Source organism: Pinus tabuliformis, chromosome 7, assembly GCF_031772625.1.
Source record: "Pinus tabuliformis cultivar Carrire ecotype Pingquan chromosome 7, CPIR1, whole genome shotgun sequence".
In the NCBI taxonomy this organism is placed as follows: Eukaryota; Viridiplantae; Streptophyta; class Pinopsida; order Pinales; family Pinaceae; genus Pinus; species Pinus tabuliformis.
The window spans coordinates 1,323,946,889-1,323,969,733 of NC_142293.1; the positions used below are offsets into that span (position 1 = coordinate 1,323,946,889).

General features: G+C 38.8%; 1 protein-coding gene across 2 annotated transcripts in view; it reads left to right on the forward strand.

Moving 5' to 3' along the window:
• NOXY38 (tetratricopeptide repeat (TPR)-containing protein) overlaps positions 1–22,845 on the forward strand; it is a 317,852-nt gene that overhangs the window by 266,319 nt on the left and 28,688 nt on the right. For both annotated transcript variants that reach the window (XM_089459697.1, XM_089459698.1), the window contains exons 24-25: positions 22,230–22,349; positions 22,512–22,821. In XM_089459697.1, the coding sequence (XP_089315823.1) occupies positions 22,230–22,349; positions 22,512–22,821 (430 nt within the window). The remainder of the gene's footprint in view (positions 1–22,229; positions 22,350–22,511; positions 22,822–22,845) is intronic.

Genomic DNA, 22,845 nt, shown 5'->3' on the forward strand with positions numbered 1-22,845 from the left:
ATCTCTTTTACTGACCATTTGGATTTAGGGATGGTATTTCACGGGAAACCCCGATTTTGGTTGCATGGTCCTAATCCCTTCTCCGCTTATATTGCAACCTTTCCACTTGTTACTACCTCATTCCTCATTTCTCCCACCTGGGTCCACATTCCTCTACTAGGTCCACATAGGGTTAGCTCACCCCTGCCCCTTGCCCCCACTTTGGGTCATGGCCTGAAATGATGGACGAAGGTTGATGCAACTAAAAAGAAAATAAAAGCATATTTGGCGACATTCAACAAGAAAATGTACCGCAAAATGCAAAAGATGGATGGGACAAACACATTTAGCACCTGGTCAAAAGCCAATACATGAGCTCTACCCCATCGTCATGGCCGTCACCCTAGTTCCTATAGGTTCTATGAACATCCTTCATCATAAAAGAACCCATGATTGTCGCAATAATTAGTGGGCAATGAACCGCCCTACCTTAAGAGGGGGTATGCACTGCTATATCTTATGCATCATGCTCTTACCCCTTGAGCAGTTAAAAAAATAAATTCATAAAAAGGCAAAAGGAATATAAAGAAGAGTGGAAAAATCAAGGCCAGGGCACCTCGTGTACCACGATTGCTCCCTTCTATACACTATAAACCCAAGTGTGGGCTTCCCTTTTATTAGCTACCGTTGTGCCGCATCATGTGGCCTAAGGCTGCCCCTTTTCATCCCCTACTTCATTCACCTATTCGTCAGATGCCACCACCTTTTGAAGGATGTACCTTGAATATAATATTTCCTTTAGAAGTAGAAACCAGCTAATAGGATACTTGGTTATCTCCATATGGAGTTTAGGATACATTGGCACATCCCGAAGCCCATTATGGAAGGGCAGACCATTATGAAGCCCCCACCTGGGGTCCATGATTGATAAGCTCATTTACATGGTTTCCCTAATGACTTGTTGTACTGGAAGGCTAGTGGACGCGTTTGATCTTTGCAGGATTTGTCTCCACATTGGGTTTAGTCTCCCTATATGGGGTCCTAATCCTCTAGAGGGCTACATTGACACATGTAGGGTGTTTGTTGAGAGCCACGAGCCTCCACAGCAGCAGACAACACTCCATGGATCCCTGAGGATGATCAAAGATGCTCGAGATACTCCCATTGGACTAGGATGATGCACCTGGTTCACCTTTGTCCAGCTGGCCCCAAAGATGTACCATCCACTTGGAAACTGACCTAGAACTTGTAGGATGATGTGGCATCCCCTACACCATCAAGAGGGCCCCTGCAGACGATCTACAAGCATCCTCGACTCATTTCGAGACCCATGAGGTTATTATTGTGCCCCCACATCCATTGGGAGCACCATAGGTTTATTGTTTGGAGAACAAGGGGTCAACCCCTTATCCATTACTTTTGAGGGACCTACTCTTCATTATGGCACACATGGAGTTCATTAGGCCTCTTAGAGGGTCCTGCGACATGCATAGATTATTATTTGACCTCTAGAGAGGCTTATTCTTTCAGTTATGAGCTAGTTTGGTGGGCTTGTTACCAAAATTTAGATTATTAGAACATTATTTTATTTTTGTGGTTTATGTAGGCCAAGGAGGCTAATTCAAACTCCTCATTAGTGTATAAATACAAGTGATATGAGTTCATTTGGTCATCATCACTTTGGATTGGATCTCTTCTGTCACTTGAGAATTTCAGACTTTTTCTTGGAAAATGAATTGGAGGTTTATGGATGAATTTTGATGTGTGGATTTGGTTTATCTTGTCTTGGAGCTTCTCTATTGTCAAAATGTGGATGGTTGGAATTGTGTCTCTATATAGCATCTTTCAATGTATGGGCCATGTAATTAGAATCAGATTTCCTAGGGATAATTCTATCAACGAATTCATCTTAATAAGCCATCTCCTTTTGCAAGTCGAAGTATAAAAGTTGTAAGGTTGCTTCCCCTTGCCCTAGAAGGCTAGCGAGGTAGTCTTAAGGCGTCCTTGACTAAGAAACGAAGTCCTCATTCACATTTATCATCGACTCCATATTCCCAAGACTAAGGCATTGATCTACTAGGAGGTGGTCATCCTAAATCAATCCCTTTTCACCTTTTCCTAGGTCCAACTAGGTTGGGTCACCTAGGGCATCATTTTTCCTACAAAGTAGCCCTCTAAAAAGTTTGATCTCCTAGTACCCCCTGCGCTGATGTCTCCTCAAGGATTCCTCCAATTTTGAAGCCATTTCGATGGTGGAGTTGTGAGAAAAGCAAAGCCCTATCTACGAGATCAAACATTGCCCTGGTATCCCCAAGGCTAGTGCCTCATAGGATCAAATCAACACCTTTAAGTGAAAATCCTTTCTTTGGTCCTTTTCCACTTCCTGTCTGGGTTAAGAATATCGTTGGTTGCTAAACTCTTACCTCCTAACCTAGGTTGGGTCCACTTGGTCCCGTGTGGTCCCATTCCTTTGAAAAGACAATTCTTCAAGAACCATCTAGGATACCAATTTCAATAAGGATTTCAGGGATTGGGAAACTCTCTCACAAGTCATATTCCTTAAGCCTAACCCTCAAATCCTCCCATCCTTCTCCTAGAAGACACTGTACCTTGCTTAGAAAGCAAGCAAGCTCCTTTCTTCAAAATCTTCTGGAAAGGGATTATTTGGGTTAGTATATATCCATTTGTCCATTTATCCTTCATTTGTGACTCCATATATATCGGGTCTCCTCCCATCAGTGAAAGTTCGTAAATAGTAGGGAGCCTTAGCTGAGGTGACAATAGGCTAAGTCTCCATTTGTTGCTCTTGGTCTAGCATTTGCATCCTTTAGGTCCCCTGTTAGTTTGAGCGGTAACCTTTTGGCGCCGTTGCCGGGGACGCGAAACGTGTGTTTTGTTCCCCATACGACATATTGACATATCATTATTGGCGACTCCATTGGAAGAACGAAGCCCTAGTTCTTTGAACTTTAAGGTTGATGCTTGTAGGGTGAAGCAAGCATTTTTTTAGGCATCTTTAATTTCATTGTAGCAACTCTTACATATTTTTCATTTATACCTCAAATAGGTTGTCTTTCTTTGATAAAATTCCCGCTTTGGACATTACTAGCATCCTTGGGCATCCAAGTCATGTCGCGGGAAAGATGGTATGTGGGGTACCCGTTTTTGATGGTGATCCATTCTCCGCAATTGACCACGTAGAAAAATTTAATGCACATCAAGAGAGAAGGTTTTCCACCAAGATGTCCTTATGTTATTGTTCATGTGATCTCTTGGTGGTCATAACTCAGTGCTGCATGATCATGAACCTATGAGCATCTCATCTATTGAAGAGTTTGTTGATGGTTTTCTTAGATATTTTCAAGTACACCCTGTATTAAGCATCCAAGAGGAAGCCTTGATCGAGCATCATCAAGACATTAAGAGTCTAGGTAATGGGAAAGAAGACAAGTCCTCCTTGGGCCGACATGATGAAAATGATGATTCTGATGACATGTGCTGGGGAGGATGAATTTATGGAAAGTGAAATTGAGACCCACCCTACCTTTCTCAAGGATATTACTCTTGATGAATCTTCTTTTGAAAACCATGAGAGAGATGATCCCATTTGTCCCTTGAAAGATGACAATGAAGATTATTTCCACATTGAAAAGGAGAAATGGGAAATTGTTGGTCGTCAATTTGATTGTGCTCCCATTTATGACACCAACAAGGAGGATGTGGATGAGGTTGGTCTTCCTTTCGCCTCAGGGACTATTTATGATGACATACCCATTGCCACCCTTGGGAAGAAGAATCTTCATTTTCCTTTGCATAAAGAGGGGCAGTTGGAAGTGATCAATTTTCCTTTTAAGAGAGACCTTGTTGATCACTCTGTGTCAACGACCCCATAGCAGTACACCCCTTTTTTTCCGCAAAAGGGATCCATATTGTTCGAGTGTCCGTGCCATTTAGACTTCATCATCAATCGACAATTTTTGAATATGTCACCCCATTCTGCATATGTAAAATGTAAATAATCTCAGTATGACCACGTCTATATGTAACAACTTACGTAAGCCTATGGTTTTGGTGGCGATTTCCATTCTAGGAGGTTTTTTGTCTCACTGATTCATGTGTGTCTCTAGACACAAATGATTGGCAGAGTTTTTCCCTCCACCCTCACCCGAAAGCTAGGGTGGATTTTGTTGCTAAGATTTTAGGCGAGTCCTAGTGTTTTAGATCGAGTCTATGTAAAAGTGATTTGGTAATAATCCTAGTTAATTGGCTAGATTATTTTCTTACAAGTCTGTTGGAAATAATACTGAGAGGGGGGGGGGGTGAAACAGTGTTATCATATCAAGAATTTTTCTTTTTCATGATCAGATTTATATATGCTACTTCAGGCAGGGGAACTAGCATGTACACACAAATGTCTTTAACACAACCAATGTTTATGCAGTAAACTTATGATTCAGTTAATTCATCATATGTTGATCTTTAATTAGTGCATCAATACTTCATCAATCATTAAATATTAACTATGTGCAGTATAAACATAATAAACCATCACACATAAGCAACACACATGAACACCAAGATTTAAGGTGGAAACCCAATGTGGGTGAGAACCACGTGCTGCTGTTGTCTCTGTTTTCTTTTAATAATAAGAAAATCTGTTTACAATCTTGTATTGGTGCAGACTCATACAAGCTTCTACCTGCAGAAAGTTACAACCTTCTCTCGTTCTCCAGCTTCTACTGGAAGCGAGCTACAACCCCCTAGCTCTTGTACTAGCCAATATGTTTACTAGTACATAGGTGTCAGCCTACAGAAAACTCCACTCTTCCACCAGGGACTACGTTTTATGAATTTTCAGACTGGATGTTCTTGGCACATATCAAAACATATGAAGACCTTGATTCATCAATAACCCATCAAAAATTTAGAAACTCAAACTTCATCAACCAACATGCAGTTAATTTGAAACAATCAGATCACTGTCATCAGAACACTATGCTGAACCCAGAAACTTGCATCAACATTCAAAACCAACTGAAACCTCAAAAATTCATGTGTCAGACTATATACGCTACTTCAATGAAGAAAACCTGCATGTATACGCTACTTCCATCAGCACAACCTACGTATACCTCTAAAGTTTCTGAATCATAAAATCTCTGAATCACAAACTATACCAACCAACAGTGTACTGAACATCTACTGTCAACTTACAGAACTTTACACAGGCAGGCAACAGAAAACACTTCTTCTCACTTATACAATCAATCAAATATCAACCTCCTTATGCATTCAGATTTACATTTAGATCTAAGAAGACTTCATTGACAGACAACAATAAAATAGCAGCAGCAATAAATCAGCAATTTGATCTGATAGATTAGTCATCTCTGAACATAAAGCCTTTCTTTTGTATACGCTACTTGAAATAACAGAACCTGCGTGTATATGCTCTTTTGCCGAGATGAACTTGCGTACAGATTTGCAAATATTGACTCAGAACTTTGCTGCAATTCCAGACTTCAGACCAACCCAAATCATGATAGATAATGAATAAAACAGACGCAAAACAGCAAATCTAGCCTCAACCAATATCAGATCATTCAATAATAAGTCATTTCAGGTCTCATGATCCTGATCCAATATTGAATTCAAGGTGCAAATAAATATTTCAGATCTAGTCCCAAATACTTTAGATAGAAGTATTCCTTAGAATCTTATTTAGTTGCACACTGGCCTTGGCCTTATGATCCTCTCTCCTTTATGTAGTTTTTGGCCTTTCTCAATACCATGGATTGAATCCACTTAGGACGAATACCTTGGATCAAATATCTCGGACTAAATACCTAGTGTTAATACCATGGTCCAAAGATACCTTGTACCAAATACGTCAGACCAAAACCATGGTTTTCAACATGTACATGCTCTGCCTTCCATGGGAGTGCGTGTGTACATTATACGCTTTTTCTGTTCTGAATACTTGCATGTATACGCTGCTTGGACTAAGTGAACCTGCGTGTATCTCTTAAACTGCTCTTACATCATCTTCTTCCTTCAACTTCTTTATTCCGATCAATAGTCCTTAGTTCCATCTTCCTGATCCTCTGTACCACTGCCCTATTGCCTCTGAATATTCCTGTTAGCCTCTTATCAAAAACTGAGTTGACCTGTAGAGTTGCCATTAAGGACAATACTTGTATCATAATGCCAACAGTCTCCCCCTTTGGACTTGATTACAACCATGATGGTGTTGACTACTGCAAGCTGTAAAGACTGTTAGAGATACCAGACAACACCAAAATGCTAAAATACTCTCCCCCTTTGACATCAAGGGCAAAGGGCGGACCACTCTACTCTCCTTTGCATGATGCTATCCGTACTCCCCCTGAGTACATGCCGCTTTTGCAGAGAGATGATTCAATATAATAACATGACACTATACCTCAACAAAGTGAGTATGACCTCCTTATGACCACGAACTCATACATACATCAATCACCCAACCAAGTGGGGATACACCATATTTGATTCGTCTCCCCAACCAAGTGGGGATATGCCAAAGTTTATACATGACAGAAATACAACAATTATTACATCATCCATCCCAAGGATATTGGGGAAATAAATTCCATCATACGATGAATAGAACTCTTTGAAATATAGACCATGACTGATGCAAATAAGAAATAGCTGAGTTCAGCAACCATAATGCCAACAATGTGGAATGTGAACACTCCCCTTGAACCTGTGTTATCTGTGCATTGCCAACAAGTTATTCATCAAAGCATCTTTGTCAGCAAATAAGAATTTAATGGGCAAAGTATATTAGCAGATTGTAGTCATCAAAAATCAGACAGAGCACAGAGTCTGAACCACTTTTTTTTGTTAGAAAAACATATATGTGCTTTCAGCCAAGGCAACCTGCGTGTACCCGCGCATATACTTCATGAAACCAACGTGTAGTAAACTTCCTCTAAAAAACTGGATTTAACAGTAGGATGATGCAGCAACAACTCCCAACTTTTGTTTGAGATATTCAAATGTTTCTGTGGGCAATAATTTAGTGAATATATCAACAACCTTTTCTTTGGAGGGGACATACTCCAATTTGACCTTTTGTTCAAGCACTTGTTTTCGTAGAAAATGGTACTTGATGGGTATGTGGTTGGTCTTGGAGTGCATGAATGGATTCTTTGAAATATTGATGGCACTTGTATTATCACATAGAATGGAGATGGGTGGAGTACATGTGATCTAAATGTCTTGCAAAGTTTGCATCATCCAAAGTAGTTGTGTGTAGCAAGATGCAACAACCACATATTCTGCTTCAGTTGTAGATAAAGCAATTGAACTTTGTTTCTTGCTGAACCAAGACGCTAACCTGGAACCCATATAGAATGCACCATCACTAGTGCTTTTTTTATCATCAACACTTCCGGGCCTATCTACATCTGTATGTGCATGAAGAGTAAGATCTGCATATCTAGGATACCATAGTCCAAAGTCCTGAGTTCCTTGAAGATATTTGAAAATTCTTTTGATTGCCTGAAGGTGTGATTCCTTTGGATTTTCTTGGAATCTTCCAACTATTCTTACTGCATGCATGATGTTAGGTCGGGTACCTGTTAGATATAGAAGACTGCCAATCATGGATCTGTAAGTTGGTTGATGTGCTGTTGCTGATTCATCATTTGAGCTGAGATTGCATCTTATTACCATTGGGGTACATACACGTTAGAATCTTCCATTCCGTACCTTTTCAAGATCTGTTTGAGATATTTGGTTTGTGAAAGAAAAATACTATTTTTAGTTTGTTGAACTTGTATACCAAGAAAATAGTTGAGTTCACCAAGCAAGGACATTTCAAATTCTTGCTGCATTAATCAACAACATAAACAATAATAATTAGCAATTTATCATTTTCAATCTTTGTATATAAAGTGCTATCTGCACAACCTTTTGTAAAACCTTGTCGGTGTAGATATTTGTCAAGGCGGTAATACCAGGCCCTTGGAGCCTATTTCAGACCATAAAGAGCCTTTTTGAGTCTACATACAAGTTTTGCATCATTTCCAAGAATGAATCCTTCTGGCTGTTCAATATAAACTACTTCTTCTAAATCTCCTTTAAGGAAGGCTGATTTTACATCCATTTGGTATAATTTGAATTTCTGAAAACTGGAAAAAGCAAGAAACATCCTTATGGCTTCAAGTTTGGCAACAGGTGCAAAAGTTTCTTCAAAATCTATACCTTCTTGTTGAACATACCCTTTATAAACAAGTTTGGCATTGCTTCTAATGACTTCTCCATTTTCATTCAGCTTGTTCTTGAATATTCATTTAGTTCCTATTATATTTTTATCATGAGATCTATGAACTAATTCCCAAGTATCATTTTTTTCAATTTGTTCAAGTTCTTGATTCATGGCTTTGACCCAACATTCATCTTTGCATGCTTCATTTACATTTTGAGGTTCGGTGGAGGATAGTAATGCTAGATAGCTTGAGGTCCTTGTAATAGTTCTTTTTGTCTGTACACTAGCTTCCTTTTCCCATAAAATTTGAGTTTCTAGATGATTTTTCTGAACATACTTAGACGGAGTCTTTTCTTCTACCATTATATCTTCTTCTGGTGCTTCATTGGTTTCTTCTTCAATATAATTTTTATTTGATGTGGAAAGTAATCCCCATCTTCCTCATTGTCATAATCTTCTGTTGATTTTATCTGTTTTGGATTTCTCCATGCTTCATCAACTACAACATCAATGCTTTCAACAATTTTCCCAAGTCTTTTATTAATACATTTATATCCTTTACTTCTGGAAGAATAACCAAGAAGAATACCTTCATCTGCTCTGGGTTCAAACTTACCATGTTTTTCATCAGTCCTTTTGATAAAACATTTGCTTCCAAAAACTTTAAAGTATTTTACGGTAGGAGTCTTACCATACCAAAATTCATATGGAGTTTGAGTGCTATTTACCCAAACATTTGCTTTGTTGAGAATAGTCACGACAGCAAATGCAGCTTCACCCCAGAAGGTTGTAGGAGTTCCAGATTCATCTAGCATGGCTCGAGCCATTTGTTGAACTATTCTGTTCATACTTTCTACTACACCATTTTGCTGAGGTGTTCTTGCAGTGGAGAATTCCCTTTTTATTCCATGTTGTTCACAAAAGTCAAAGAATTCATCCGATATAAATTCCCGTCCCCGATCAGATTTGCGGCATTTGATTTTTCGATCTGATTCATTTTCAACCAAAGCTTTGAAGGCTTGGAACTTTTCAAATGCTTCATCTTTATGCTTTAGAAGACCTATCCAACACATTCTAGAAAAATCATCAATGAACAAAATAAAGTATTCTTCTCCACGAGGTGCTTTTTCCTTGTTGTTCCACATCAATCAGTATGGATAAGTTCAAGAGGCTTACTAGCTAACCCTTCTTTTTCCATGAAGTGAACTTTGGTTTGCTTACCGATTTGTCATGGTTTGCATATTGTATTTTTTGGGACGCTGATATCTGGAAGATCACGAACAACCTTGAGTCTGCATGCTTTTCTTATTTGAGAAAAGCTTAGATGTCCCAATCTTTTATGCCACAACCAATTTTCATCATTTTTGCTTAGGTAGCACTGTTTTTGTCCTCCTTTGAGTATGTATAAGTTGTTTGGAGTTCTTGTACCTTTGATCACAGTCTCTCCTGTATCAAGCTCACGAACAACACATTCGTTTGATTGAAACACTACTTCATTTCCTTTATCACACATTTGACTGACACTCAACAGGTTATGCATTAAACCATCTACATACATAGCATTTCCAACTTTAACCTTTTCTTTCAAGAAAACAAAGACTTTACCTTTTATGACGGCTGAAGTGTCATTTCCAAATGAGACATTCTTTTCCCTTTCTAAGGCATTATATGAGTGAAGTTTCTCTTTGTCACCTATCATGTGTTTGGAGCATCCACTGTCAATGTACCACTGATTTTCTTGTCCTTCTGCATACAAGGCTATACTAGATCTTTCTATTTGAGATTCTTTCCTTCTCCATATCTTGGGATTTAATGGTGTTTGCTCCTTTTGAGGTGTTTGCCAAAATTTTCTCCTGCATTCAAATTCTTCGGGACCAAAGTTGTTACAGATTGAGCATTCTATTTCATTTTCAAGAGGAGAAAGGTTATTATAGGAACTTCTCTTGATCTCTATTACATTCCTTTGATTTCGTGCTTCTCTAGTCATGATGGTTTTGTAAGTAACACATTGAGCAGCTTTGTGCCCAAAATTATGACATGAGAAACATTGCCCATTAAAGAAGTTTCTACCACTATCGAATCTATTTACATGTTGATTGTAGTTTCTATTGATATTCATCGTTGGAGCAAATTGAGTATGATTTACCTGAGGTTGGTTGTGGCTTCTATTGATATTCATCGTTGGAGCAAATTGAGTATGATTTACCTGGTGATCAACTTTATGTCTTTGCTAACGATTTTCATACTGTTCATTGGTATTTACTGCATCAACATAGATTTTGGTGGAGGTTGATGGCTTCTGTGATTGAGATGCTTCTTCAGTATATCCAAGACCTATCTTTATCAGAGGAGAACGTTGAACTTTGATAATTTCATTTAAAGTTTTTGATCCTTTAGCAAATCTAAGATTGAGAAATTTTGTTTTCTCAAGATCTTTTTTTAGACCCACAATTTCACATTCTAGTTTTTCATTGTGTTTTTATTTTTCAGTAAGTTGGTATGTCAAGGTATCTATGACCATATTTTTTTCTTCTAAACAAATTTTGAGTTTAGAGATTTCTTCATGAAAGTTTTCCTCTTCTAAAGCATCCCAAAAATCATCATTGTCATAAGCCATGAGAAGTCTATAGTCATCACCATTAGATAAACCATCACTATCCTCTTCTAATCTATCCCAAAAACCATCGCTATCATAAGCCATGAGAAGTTTGTAATCTTGTCCAGTTTCATCTTCATTACTATTAGATAAACCATCGCTATCTTCATGAGTATAGTAACTCCTTCTATTCACAACTTGTTTCCTATTCGCTTTTGCATATTCCTTTCCGTTTTCATATTTATCTTTACGAGGACATCTGGCAGCGTAATGACCGACACTACCACAAGCAAAGCATTTGAGAGGTAGCTTACCTCTGAACCTTCCAGAACCCCATTGAAGCTTCTTGACAAAATTTACCTCATCTTCTTCTTCTTCTGAAATGTGTCCTGATTCATTGTGTTCTTCCTTTTCTTTTCTTTTTGCTGAAGCTTTAAATGCAACTTCTCTCATATCTAATGGACCTCCTTTTCTCATCTCAAAAGCAGTTAGGATTCCGTGAAGCTGTGTCATAGTGATATTATACAAATCCTATTTTTCTTCTATGGAAGACACTTTTGATTCAAATTTAGAGACAAAGATCTCAAAATTTTCTCAACTAAGGTAACTTCCTTTATTTCTTCACTCAAATTCTTCATATAATTAACAACTTCATCTATACGTAAGAAGTAACTAGCTATACTCTCATCACTATGCATCTTAAGAGTTTCATACTGAATTCTAAGAGTTTGAAGCTTAGCACGTTTTACCTGAGAGTCTCCTTCGTAGCTCTGAACGATTTTGTCCCATATCTCTTTGGCTGATTTGAGCTACATGACTTTGAAAAACTCTGATTGTGACAAACTTCCCAATAAAGTATTGACAGCTTTGGCATTGGTTTCATATTGCTTTTTACCTGCCGTGTCTATAGGAATTGCTGTTGGAAATTTATATCCTCCTTCCACAATTTCCCAAACATCTGTTCCAAGAGATTGTAGATAGGCTGTGGTTCTTATTTTCCAATAAACAAAGTTGCTCCCATCGAAGATTGGCGGTCTGATGGATCCCATGCTTTCATGATTATTCATCTTGATGGATCTTCCTTCAAGTGATCAAGCTTCTTCTGAAGGACCTGCTCTGATACCAATTGTTGGAAATAATACTAAGGGGGGGGGGGGGGGGGTGAATCAGTATTATCAGATCAAGAATTTTTCCTTTTTCATAATCAAATTTATATACGCTACTTCATAGAGGGGAACTAGCATGTACACGCAACTGTCTTTAAGGCAATTGACGTTTATGTAGTAAACTTATGATTCAGTTAATTCATCATATGTTGATCTTTAATCAGTGCATCGATACTTCATCAATGATTAAGCAATGACCATGTGTAGTATAAACATAATAAACCATCACACATAAGCAACACACATGAACACCAAGATTTAAGATGGAAACCCAATGTGGGTGACAACCACCTACTGCTGTCATCTCTGTCTTCTTTTAATAATAAGAAAATCTGTTTACAATCTTGTACTAGTGCAGACTCATACTAGTACGCTATAAACATAATAAACCATCATACATAAGCAACACACATGAACACCAAGATTTAAGGTGGAAACCCAATGTGGGTGAAAACCACCTGCTGCTGTCGTCTCTGTCTTCTTTTAATAATAAGAAAATCTGTTTACAATCTTGTACTGGTTCAGACTCATACCAGTACGCATGCTTTTACCTGCAGAAGGTTACAACCTTCTCTCGTTCTTCAACTTCTACTGGAAGGGAGCTACAACCCCCTAGCTCTTGTACTAGCCAATATGTTTACTAGTATGTAGGTTCTAGCCTACAAAAAACTCCACTTTTCGACCAGGGATCATGTTTCATAAATTTTCAAACTGGATGCTCCTGGCACATATCAAAACATATGAAGACCTTGACTCATCAATAACCTATCAGAAATTTAGAAACTCAAACTTCATCAACCAGCGTGCAGTTAATCTAAAACAATCAGATCATTGTCATCAGAACACTCTGCTGAACCCAGAACGAACTGAAACCTCAAAAATTCATGTGTCACACTGTATACGCTACTTCAATGAAGAAACTTGCGTGTATACGCTACTTCCCTTAGCCCAACCTGTGTATACATCTAAATATTCTGAATCATAAAATCTTTGAATCACAAACTCTACCAACCAACAGTGTACTGAAAATCTACTGTCAACTTACAGAACTTTACACAGGCAGGTAACAAAAAACACTTCTTCTCACTTATACAATCAATCAAATATCAACCTCCCTATGCATTCAGATTTACATTCAGATCTAAGAAGACTTCATTGACAGACAATAGTAAAATAGCAGCGGCGATAAATCAGTAATACTGATCTGATAGATCAATCATCTTTGAACATCAAGCCTTTCTTTTGTATACGCTACTTGAAAGAACAGACCCTGCGTGTATACGCTCTTTTGCCGAGACGAACCTGCATACAGATATGCAAATATTGACTCAGAACTTTGCTGCAATTCTGACTTAAGACAAACCGAGATCATGATAGATAATGAATAAAACAGACGCAAAACATCAGATCTAGCCTCAACCAATATCAGATCATTCGAGAATAAGTCATTTTAGGTCTCATGATCCTGATCCAATATTGAACTCAAGGTGCACATAAATATTTCAGGTCTAGTCCCAAACATAACCCCGCAACATAAAATATACTTTAGATAGAAGTATTCCTTAGAATCTTATTCACTTGCACACTGGCCTTATGATCCTCTCTTCTTTATATAGTTTTTGGCTTTTCTCAATACCATGGACTGAATCCACTTAGAACCAATACCTTCGATCAAATACCGCGGACCGAATACCTTAGACTAAATACCTAGGGTCAATACCATGGTCCAAATATACCTTGGACTAAATACCTCGGACCAAAACCATGGTTTTCAACATGTACACGCTTTTCCTTCTGTGGGAGTGCGTGTGTATGTTATACACTTTTACTGTTCTGAATACCTGCATGTATACACTGCTTGGACTAAGTGAACCTGCGTGTATCTCTTAAACTGCTCTTACATCATCTTCTTCCTTCAACTTTTTTATTTTGATCAAGAGTCCTTAGTTCCATCTTCCTGATCCTCTGTACCACTGCCTTATTGCCTCTGAATATTCTTGTTAGCCTCTTATCAAAAACTAAGTTGACCTGTAGAGTTGCCATCAAGGGCAATACTTGTATCATAATGCCAACAACTTGGTCTACTGGATTATATCTTGTGTCACATAAATGAGTATTTTTTGAGGGTCTATAACGAACGGGTTTTCCCCCTTCATGTATTGAAATGTAAAATCTTGATGTAAAAACTATTTAGTGCATAGTTCCTCATAATTAGACACCATGGCTAAGTATTAGAGGGTTGAACATTAAATAATTAAATAATTAATTTTTAATGAAACAAAACTGTTATTAAGATTTAAAACCATGATTCCAAGCCAATAGAGACAAAATATGCAAAGTTTGCTCATTTATATACCATGTAAAGGTGAATATATCAAAATGGCATCGAGTGTAATACATATCATCGGAAAATACATAAGCAATGAGGCTCTAAATGGCCTATAAAGTCCAAAAACAATGCTGCAAGCTATGAGCCCATTGGCCTACTACAATTCTACAATGTACACATGATCAATCATCAAATTCATCATCACTACTAGCCACAAGATCATCATCAGGAGCTACATAGACATCATTTGGTTTAGAGTTTGAGGATGCCTCAACCTGATCTGCAACCTCAGTAGCAATGCCACCAATAACAATAGAAGTGGACTTGATGGAAGCACGAGTTTGTCGACCTACACGACTAGTGCCTTCCATTGGTTCTTTGCCTTTCCTTGATGCCACTACTGATCCTGGTTCTGATGCCGCCACAAAATCTGCTTCATCCCCCCGAAAGCCATGTCGATATCAAAATCAGCCTCAAACACAAGTTATTTAGTCTCCTCCATCTATTCTGATGTTGGATCAATATCGTCCAACACAATGGGATCTAGATCAGGTGTTTTGTTCATCATTTGGTTCCTCCTTAGTCGAAGGTTGTATTGCACGAAAACAAGATCATTTAACCGTTTTTGTTCCAAACGGTTTCTCTTCTTCATGTGTATGCACTCAAAAACAGACCAATTGTGCTCACAACCTGAAGCACTGCAAGTTTGACTAAGGACTTTAATTGCAAACCTTTGCAATTGAGGACACTGGCCACCAAATGACTCCCCAAACTCACAAACACTCATAATCACTCCAAATCAGATGTGTGAGACAAATGAGAGGGAGAGGGGCCTCTTAAAGGCTTGGAGAGGGTGTTTTTGGAGGGAAAGCACCCTTACTTTTCCTCCAAAACCCCTAAACCTCATTGGAAAAGCCACTCTATGGGTCCTCGGTGGGCATGGCAGGTAACCGCTCAGTTTAGGACAAAACCGGCCGGTTTGCTACAAACCAGCCGATTTCGTCCTAAACCGGTCGGTTAGGACCGGTTAGGGCCAAAATCTCGCCAAACAGCCTCCTTAACTGGGTTTTTGCTCCGGTTCCAACCGGTGGCCCTGTTGACCAACCGGCTAGACTGGTAACCGGTTAGCTAGGGCGGTTTTAAAAACTATGGTCTTCCCTCTATATTACTTGCAATAGAGGGAATACTTGCAACAAACTCTGATGAAATTGGGGGAGGAGGGGCATCTCCAATGGGGACATTCTTCCCCATCCTTTAGCCCTTATCTGTTGCCCTTGATTGAGCCATGAATATTGTAAAAAAAGAGAGTAAAACATGCACAAATTTGTAAAAGAAATGCATATGCAAACTGCTGTAATACAAATGCAAAAAAATAGAGAGGAAATGACTTACAGGTTGCTTGAATCTCCTCGAAAATGCTCCCACACCCTTTGATCCTTGCTCCAAACTCCTCCTAGCAAACCCACAACGACCTATTGCAAAAGCAATGAGTGAAAATGATGAAAAGAGCAATGATTTTCGCCTTTTTATGGCCTCACGGGTCCGTTTTTTCTGGATTCATGTCTGGAAATCGGGACATGATCCAGATTCAATCGGGCCCCAATCGGACACGACATGTCCCAATTTTCGGACACAAATTGGCACGAATCGTGTCTGATTCGCCGGATTCGGGACACGTTGACCTGTTTGAACGGATCCGGTTTCAGAGGTTAGGAGTGATTCGTAGCTACGAGGAATTTGTGCCAATGGTTTATGACCTTAAGCACAACACCCCCCCTCCCCCCTCTCTCTCTCCAATGTTGGTGGTTCATGCTGACTTGACATAACATAGAGATGAATTTGTGAAGTGATTTAACATATCTAGATGATAAGAGGACAAATCTAGTGCTGTTATAATCTGCTACAAGAAGACATTTCAAATCTATCATGTCTTTTGCATAAGTGTGCCCTAAAGGATGTAGCTTTTTAGTATTGGAGAAACTTGAATGGTATTTATTTTCTTGGTCTGCCTTGTGAAATTGGAGTCAAGAAGAGTGTAATATTGTTGCTGTAAATTCTTATTATAGGTTCAACCCTAGTGGTGAATGTTTGCAGGAAATAAGATTTGAGGGACCTCGTGGTTGCAGTGAAGTTTCTGAATTAACATTGGGCAAATGACTATTGAAAGTTTTACATGGTATTAGAGCTAACATTACGAAGATTGCTTTCTTGGTGTAGAGGGAGTTGGTGTAATATCCCTAACCCAGAATATTCCTCAAACCCCAGCAAAATCTCAACGAGGAGAACACACAAGTGGTATAGTAGCCGAGAAAATCACAGAGATATAATGATAGAGATATAATAGTAGTGCAACAACAATAATGAACATATGAAATATAAACAGATACACACGAAATGCAGCGAGAAATGCTAAGCCATTTTATTATACTGAGTAAAGGAATGAGTGCAGAGGTGATTAGAAGGACAACACCTTGACTTGCACAAGGCAAGTGAAGAAATACACTCAGAATAACAAAGGAATGGCCTCACACTGATCTGCGTCCCAATTGCTGGAAAACTGCTGTGCTGCTGCTGTTGCTGGAAATCGAATGAGGATTTGGGGCTGCTCCCCTCCTCAGAAAAGGCTGAAACTCTGGAATCAGACTCTACTCAAGAAACCCAGAAAAACCTAGAAAGTTTTTCTGAAATGGCCGACCCTCGAAAATCACCCCCTTGGGGTTCTGCACAGTTCCTTCTGAGGAAACTGTTGCTGAAATGATGATAAAACTATTGTTGGAATGCCAATGGAAATACCTTGCCTGAGCAGGCACTCGAAGTCCCCTGGGGCTAAGGTTGAGATCTCCGAACGGAGACACTCAATGCACTAAACAGTGCTGCAGACTAGCTAAACGGCCAGCGTGCTCTAAGTCGAAATGACTATCACAAATGCTCATAACTGGCATGATCAAAATGAGGGGGCTCCTCTCTCCTTTATAGCCTTTGCCTCTCTCAATCCCAAGGCTCACCTCCTCCTGCGTGATTCTTCTCTTGCCACGTGTTTCTTCCCTCCTGCGCAGTCCCTCCATGTGTCTGCGTGGGCTCCATTTCTGCGTCCCCCTTTGGCCCCCTTGCCTCACCTCTAAGTCACAACGTTGTGCTACTAGGAAGTGACTTTTTATTCTAAAAGTGAGTTATGTCCCCCGTCCTCCCTTTTTTTATTTACAAATACCAATAGAAGGCAAAAATTGAACAAAATCGAATATTCCAATTAGCCATGGCTAATTAAGAATATTACAATTAGGTATTTTAGTTGTTTTGTAGTTGAGAGAAGTGCTTGACCTATTATAGGTTGTACTGTTGTTGGGTGTGAAACCATATTGTATTTGGGAGTAGTGCTAGAAAAGATAAGAGTCCTTATGAAGAAGGAAGAATTAAATGAAAGGAAAGATGGGGAAAGAGAAGAAAGGAAAGGAGTATTCGAGAAAGAGTTGAAGAGCGAAGATGAAAAAATTAGAAGGTTGCATAATTAGTGTCACGGATGGCGTATCATGTTATCACCCTACCTATCCGTCAACATTTTTTTGAAATTCAAGTCGATGCTTCTAGACATAACATGGGTGCAATTTTGATGTTGTACCATAGCCCTGCCGTATACCACTCCAAGGCCTTTATAGGTGCAAATTCAAATTACTCAGTTTATGACAGTGAGTTGTATGCACTAGTGCAAGCTCTTAAGTGTCAAGGAAATTCTCTATTTTTTAAAGAAACAATCATGCACACCAATCATAAAGCTCTCGAATTCCTCTAGTTTGAGAGAAAGATTGAGAATGCATGGCACACGATGTGGATAACATATTGCAATTGATTATTGTGGTTAAGTACTTAAAGGAAATGCCAAATAAGTTTGCATATTTCGTATCAAGACCACTAGAAATGAGGTTGATTGTGTTTGCACAACTCCAATAATTTAAAATCAATGACTTAAAGAAGAGTTTGCAAAGATTCATTTAGTCATGTAGAAATACATGATTCCTGTTAGCACAAATTTCTACATTGTAAAATTCAGGAAATAATTTTGAAATTCTACAGTGGAAATTAGTGTAACATTTAGGAAACTCTGCCCAATGTTTGTGTTGGTGCTTGCCTTGTTCTCCGCTGTGGAATTTCTCACCAAAGCTCTCTTCCTCCTCTCAAGCTCCTTGCTCTTCTCTCCTCAAATCTCTTGAGATTAATGAGCCTCCTTTCTCTCATTTTTCCTCTTTTGTCTCCCTAAAGTGAGGAGAACTCTAACCCTTAGATCTAATGGCTGAGATTAAATCGCAACTCATTAGATCAAGGGTGGAGATCATTCCCTCTCTTGTCCCCCTCCCTCATGTGGTCACCCTCAATTAATGAACCTCCTAGTACTTTTAAATGTTTTGTACCGTGCACACTTTTTCTCTCATAAAGTCACTTTTAAAACATAAAAGTCACTTTAATAATATAAAATATACTTAGTACTTTTCTCATAAAGTCACTTTTAAACACATGTGACTTTAATAAATTAAAGTACATAGTACATGTCTCATAAAAAGTACTTTAGCTCCATGACATTAGTTAAACTCATAATGCCACTAGACAAAAAGGTCAGTAATGTATCTCCGTAGGCCAAAACAATGAATGTCTAGGAAACACCTCCTTGGTACCCTTATTGTCAACAATCATTAGCCACCTCTACGAAGGTAGGGAACACTTTTGCAGGTCTTTGTCCAGTTAGATATCGGAAGGCTATCCTTGTTTGAAGTATTATAATGCCCTTAACATTCAAGTTTGGTCTACTTAGGTGCATATATGATATTAGTCTCTGATGGATGGTTGCTTTCACTTGTGTTCTTGTGGTTTTGTTTGGTGGTCCATAGCAGACCAGTTCTTGAGGGCACCCATTCCAGAGGTACCCAATCCTCTTTAGAGAGATGATGGCTTACCAAATGCAGCGTTGGGAGAGTTGGGCCTCTTGGTGGCTTGAGCAGATGTTACATGTCCCAAAGCACCCTTAGGATCTAGGACGTTGGTCTACTTTGACCTAGCGCAAAGGAATCTTCATGATGACACCATTGGACCCAACATGTCCTTAGGTTGACCTTGACACAACCTGATGGGTAGGATTTGATTTAAAGCCCAGATGGGGATGGTCTCCCATTGAGAGACTTGGGAGTGCTTGTTGCTCCTAAACTAGCCCTTACATTGGAGAGAGGAGGCCTTACTGTAATAGTTAGAGACTGCATGATGGCACCCCAACTGTACTTGGGATGCTAGAGGATAATTTGAGGGCATTTCCTAAAATTTTGGATGAAGTTGGCACTTTGACACTTTTTCACACCTCATAACACCTTAGCATGGCATTTGGAGGCCTAAAATGGCATGATGTCACATTTTTTGAGGCTACGACTCACACATGTGGGCATTTATTGCTTATTTTGTCATATAGTTAGTGGGTTGGCTTGTAACCCAAGGTTTTCTTATGTCAAACTTGATTTAGGGGCTTCATTAGTCATAAATTGGTAGATGTAGACCTCATAAATAAGGTTCACCTCATTTGATTTCTCATTATCACTTATGGATCAATTTGGCCTCTTTGAAGGATTTCGGCCTAGCTGAATTAGTTTTTTTTTCTTGTGGAGATGTGATCTTTTGTGGAGTATTTGCTTATAGAGACTTTCTCTTGTTTTGAAAACATCATTTTGGAACAACAAAGGATTGGTTCATGCATTTTCTTGTAAGTATTCTATGTATATGAATATCTTTATGGTTATTGCATGGAATAGATATTGTTAGGATTTGTATGTGCTAGTTTTTATTGAATATTTTTCTATGAAATCTTGGAAATGGTATTGTATATATTACCCTTCAAGACTTGTGACAATCCATTGAGTCTTCATTTTAAGCTCTCTTCAATGACTTAGTTCCCTTATAAAATGATAGCTAGGGTTTTTCATTATAACATACTCCATTCTAGGGTTTGGCTTTTCATAAGTTGATCTTCCTCTTAACTCCATCACCCAAGATCAATCATTGGCCTTTTCTACATAGGTGATGACACCATAAAAAATTCTTTAAACCTAATTCCTCTCTCTTTCCTCAAATTTTTGGCCCTTTATAGGCAAGCCACTAGGCTAGGGTTAGGGTTGAAATTCAGCTAGGGTGCATGTGTTGTCCGGTGGGAGGGTTTCACACATGGTTGGTAACTCATTGCCTCAAAATTTTCCTTTTCCTATGGTAAAATTTTTCCATTTTAGGGATGATGTCACAAGCCTTGGGCAATTTTTGTCATAGGCAAACCCTAACCTAGCCCTAGGCTTCAACTTGGGGCTTGGTGAAGGTTTGTTGTCCCTAAAATTGATCATATTCATCTTTACAGGCCTTTTCTTGGCCTTGTGCACCTAGTTAAACATGTTAATATTGCTTATTCACTAAACCCTAGGTCACTTGTGCCCTTGATAGGCCTTTGGAAGGTACACTTTGCATTATCTATGTTAGATTGAGCCTTGTCCTTGAGTGCCTACCCTAAGCCTATTCTTGTCACCTGCAAGCCTTAGACTTGAATATCCATTAGGTGACCTATATAGGGAAACCCCCCTTTGTGGTGAAAATCCACTAAAGAGCAAGAGTTGTGGCTGTGGTGACAGTGGGCCACATCTCATAGTGTTGTCACTTGGTCTAGTTCTTGTCATGTAAGCTCCCCTCACAAGACCTGCTAGATTTTGAGGCAACATGTCCCAATGGTCTTTAGTTAACTCATGCAAGTACTTTGTTGACTCATGCAAAGATCCAGTCCAACTCCAGTGCCTGCCAGATAATTCCAGTGGTATGCATGTGCATGTCTTCCCCATGCATGTGTGCTAAATTTGCCACATGTCACCCTGCCTGCATGCCACATGTCACTTCCAGGAGCTGCCCCGAGTCAGCATAACAAGCGCCACATGTCATTGATGAATGACTAATGCCAAAAATAGAAACTCTTTTCTTGTCCATGAAATTATACTCATTGTACTAGGTTTTCAGTGAGGACTCCAAATATAGAGTTGGAACTGAGCCCCTGCTAAAAGTAGCAATTTCTTGGATGTTGCCCGAAAATAGCTCCTGGGAATTGTGAACTCATAAGGATCTCAAATATGCCATAATATCTGACATGCAACTCTCTGAACTGTTGCTGCTGAAGAAAGTATCATGCATGTAATTCGGAAAAAAATAATTGGAATCCTGAGCTGATGAGGACTCCAAATGTATAATCAATACTGTAATATGGACCTCTGAACTGTCTCTCTCAAATATAGGTGCAATGCCAAAAGTAATAAATCTCCTATCTGATGAAAACCTGTATACTCTCTCTGTAGACCAACTCTGAACCTGGATCATTTTACTAAACCATCCTGCATCTGAACTCTTGTGTGAACCAACCTCTGACTCAATCAAAATTGCCTCCGGAATCATACTCTGAACACTAGCCTGATGAAATGCGCTGGCCCTAAACCCTCCAGTTTAACAAGGAGCAAATCTGGGGGTTAACGGGAGGGTAGTCATGAAAGGATAGAGATGATTGAGGGAGGAAAATAATTGGTGCTAAAATAATATCTTATCGATAGAAGCAGATTAAATGTGTACAGAGAATGATGCATATTATAAAGCAAAACATACATATAATATAAAAGAAAGAAGAGAAAAGGGAACAATTATTCTCTCCTGATTGCATTTGGAAAAGTGTGGCGAGCAATAATTATGCAAAGGTAACAAGCCAAATGTTTATATTATATGATCTTATTTCATATTTTAGTTTGCTTCAGTTTGTATAGTTTTTTTTCCTATAATTTCTTTAAATGTTGTGGTTCAATGGTGGCAAACATATTGTCTTAGAGTTTTCCTTTGACTGTTTGTGACATATCTTTGTAGATATCTTGCAATGGTTTTATATCATGCTGGAGACATGGCAGGAGCAATAATGCAGCAGCACAAAGAGCTTATCATAAATGAGCGATGCCTTGGTCTGGATCATCCTGATACAGCACACAGGTTACAATTTAATTTTTGTTTTAAGAGAGCTACATATTTAATAGGTTACAATTTAATTTTTGTGTTAATAGAGTTACATATTTTACAGCTGAAAATTCGGGAATTATTGTAAACTCTACATAATTACAAGCTACATATGTTCCATTGCTGTGTGTTTTGCAGCTATGGTAACATGGCACTTTTCTACCATGGATTGAACCAAACGGAGCTTGCATTGCGGCATATGGCTCGCACATTGCTTTTACTAAATGTTTCATGTGGGCCTGATCATCCAGATGTTGCTGCAACATTCATTAATATTGCTATGATGTACCAGGATATAGGAAGGATGAATGTAGCACTGCGTTATCTCCAAGAAGCCTTGAAAAAGAATGAACGACTTCTTGGACATGACCATATTCAGACAGCTGTTTGTTATCATGCCCTTGCAATTGCCTTCAATTGCATGGGTGCTTATAAGCTATCCCTTCAGGCAAGTAGTTATTTTCTTTTAGGA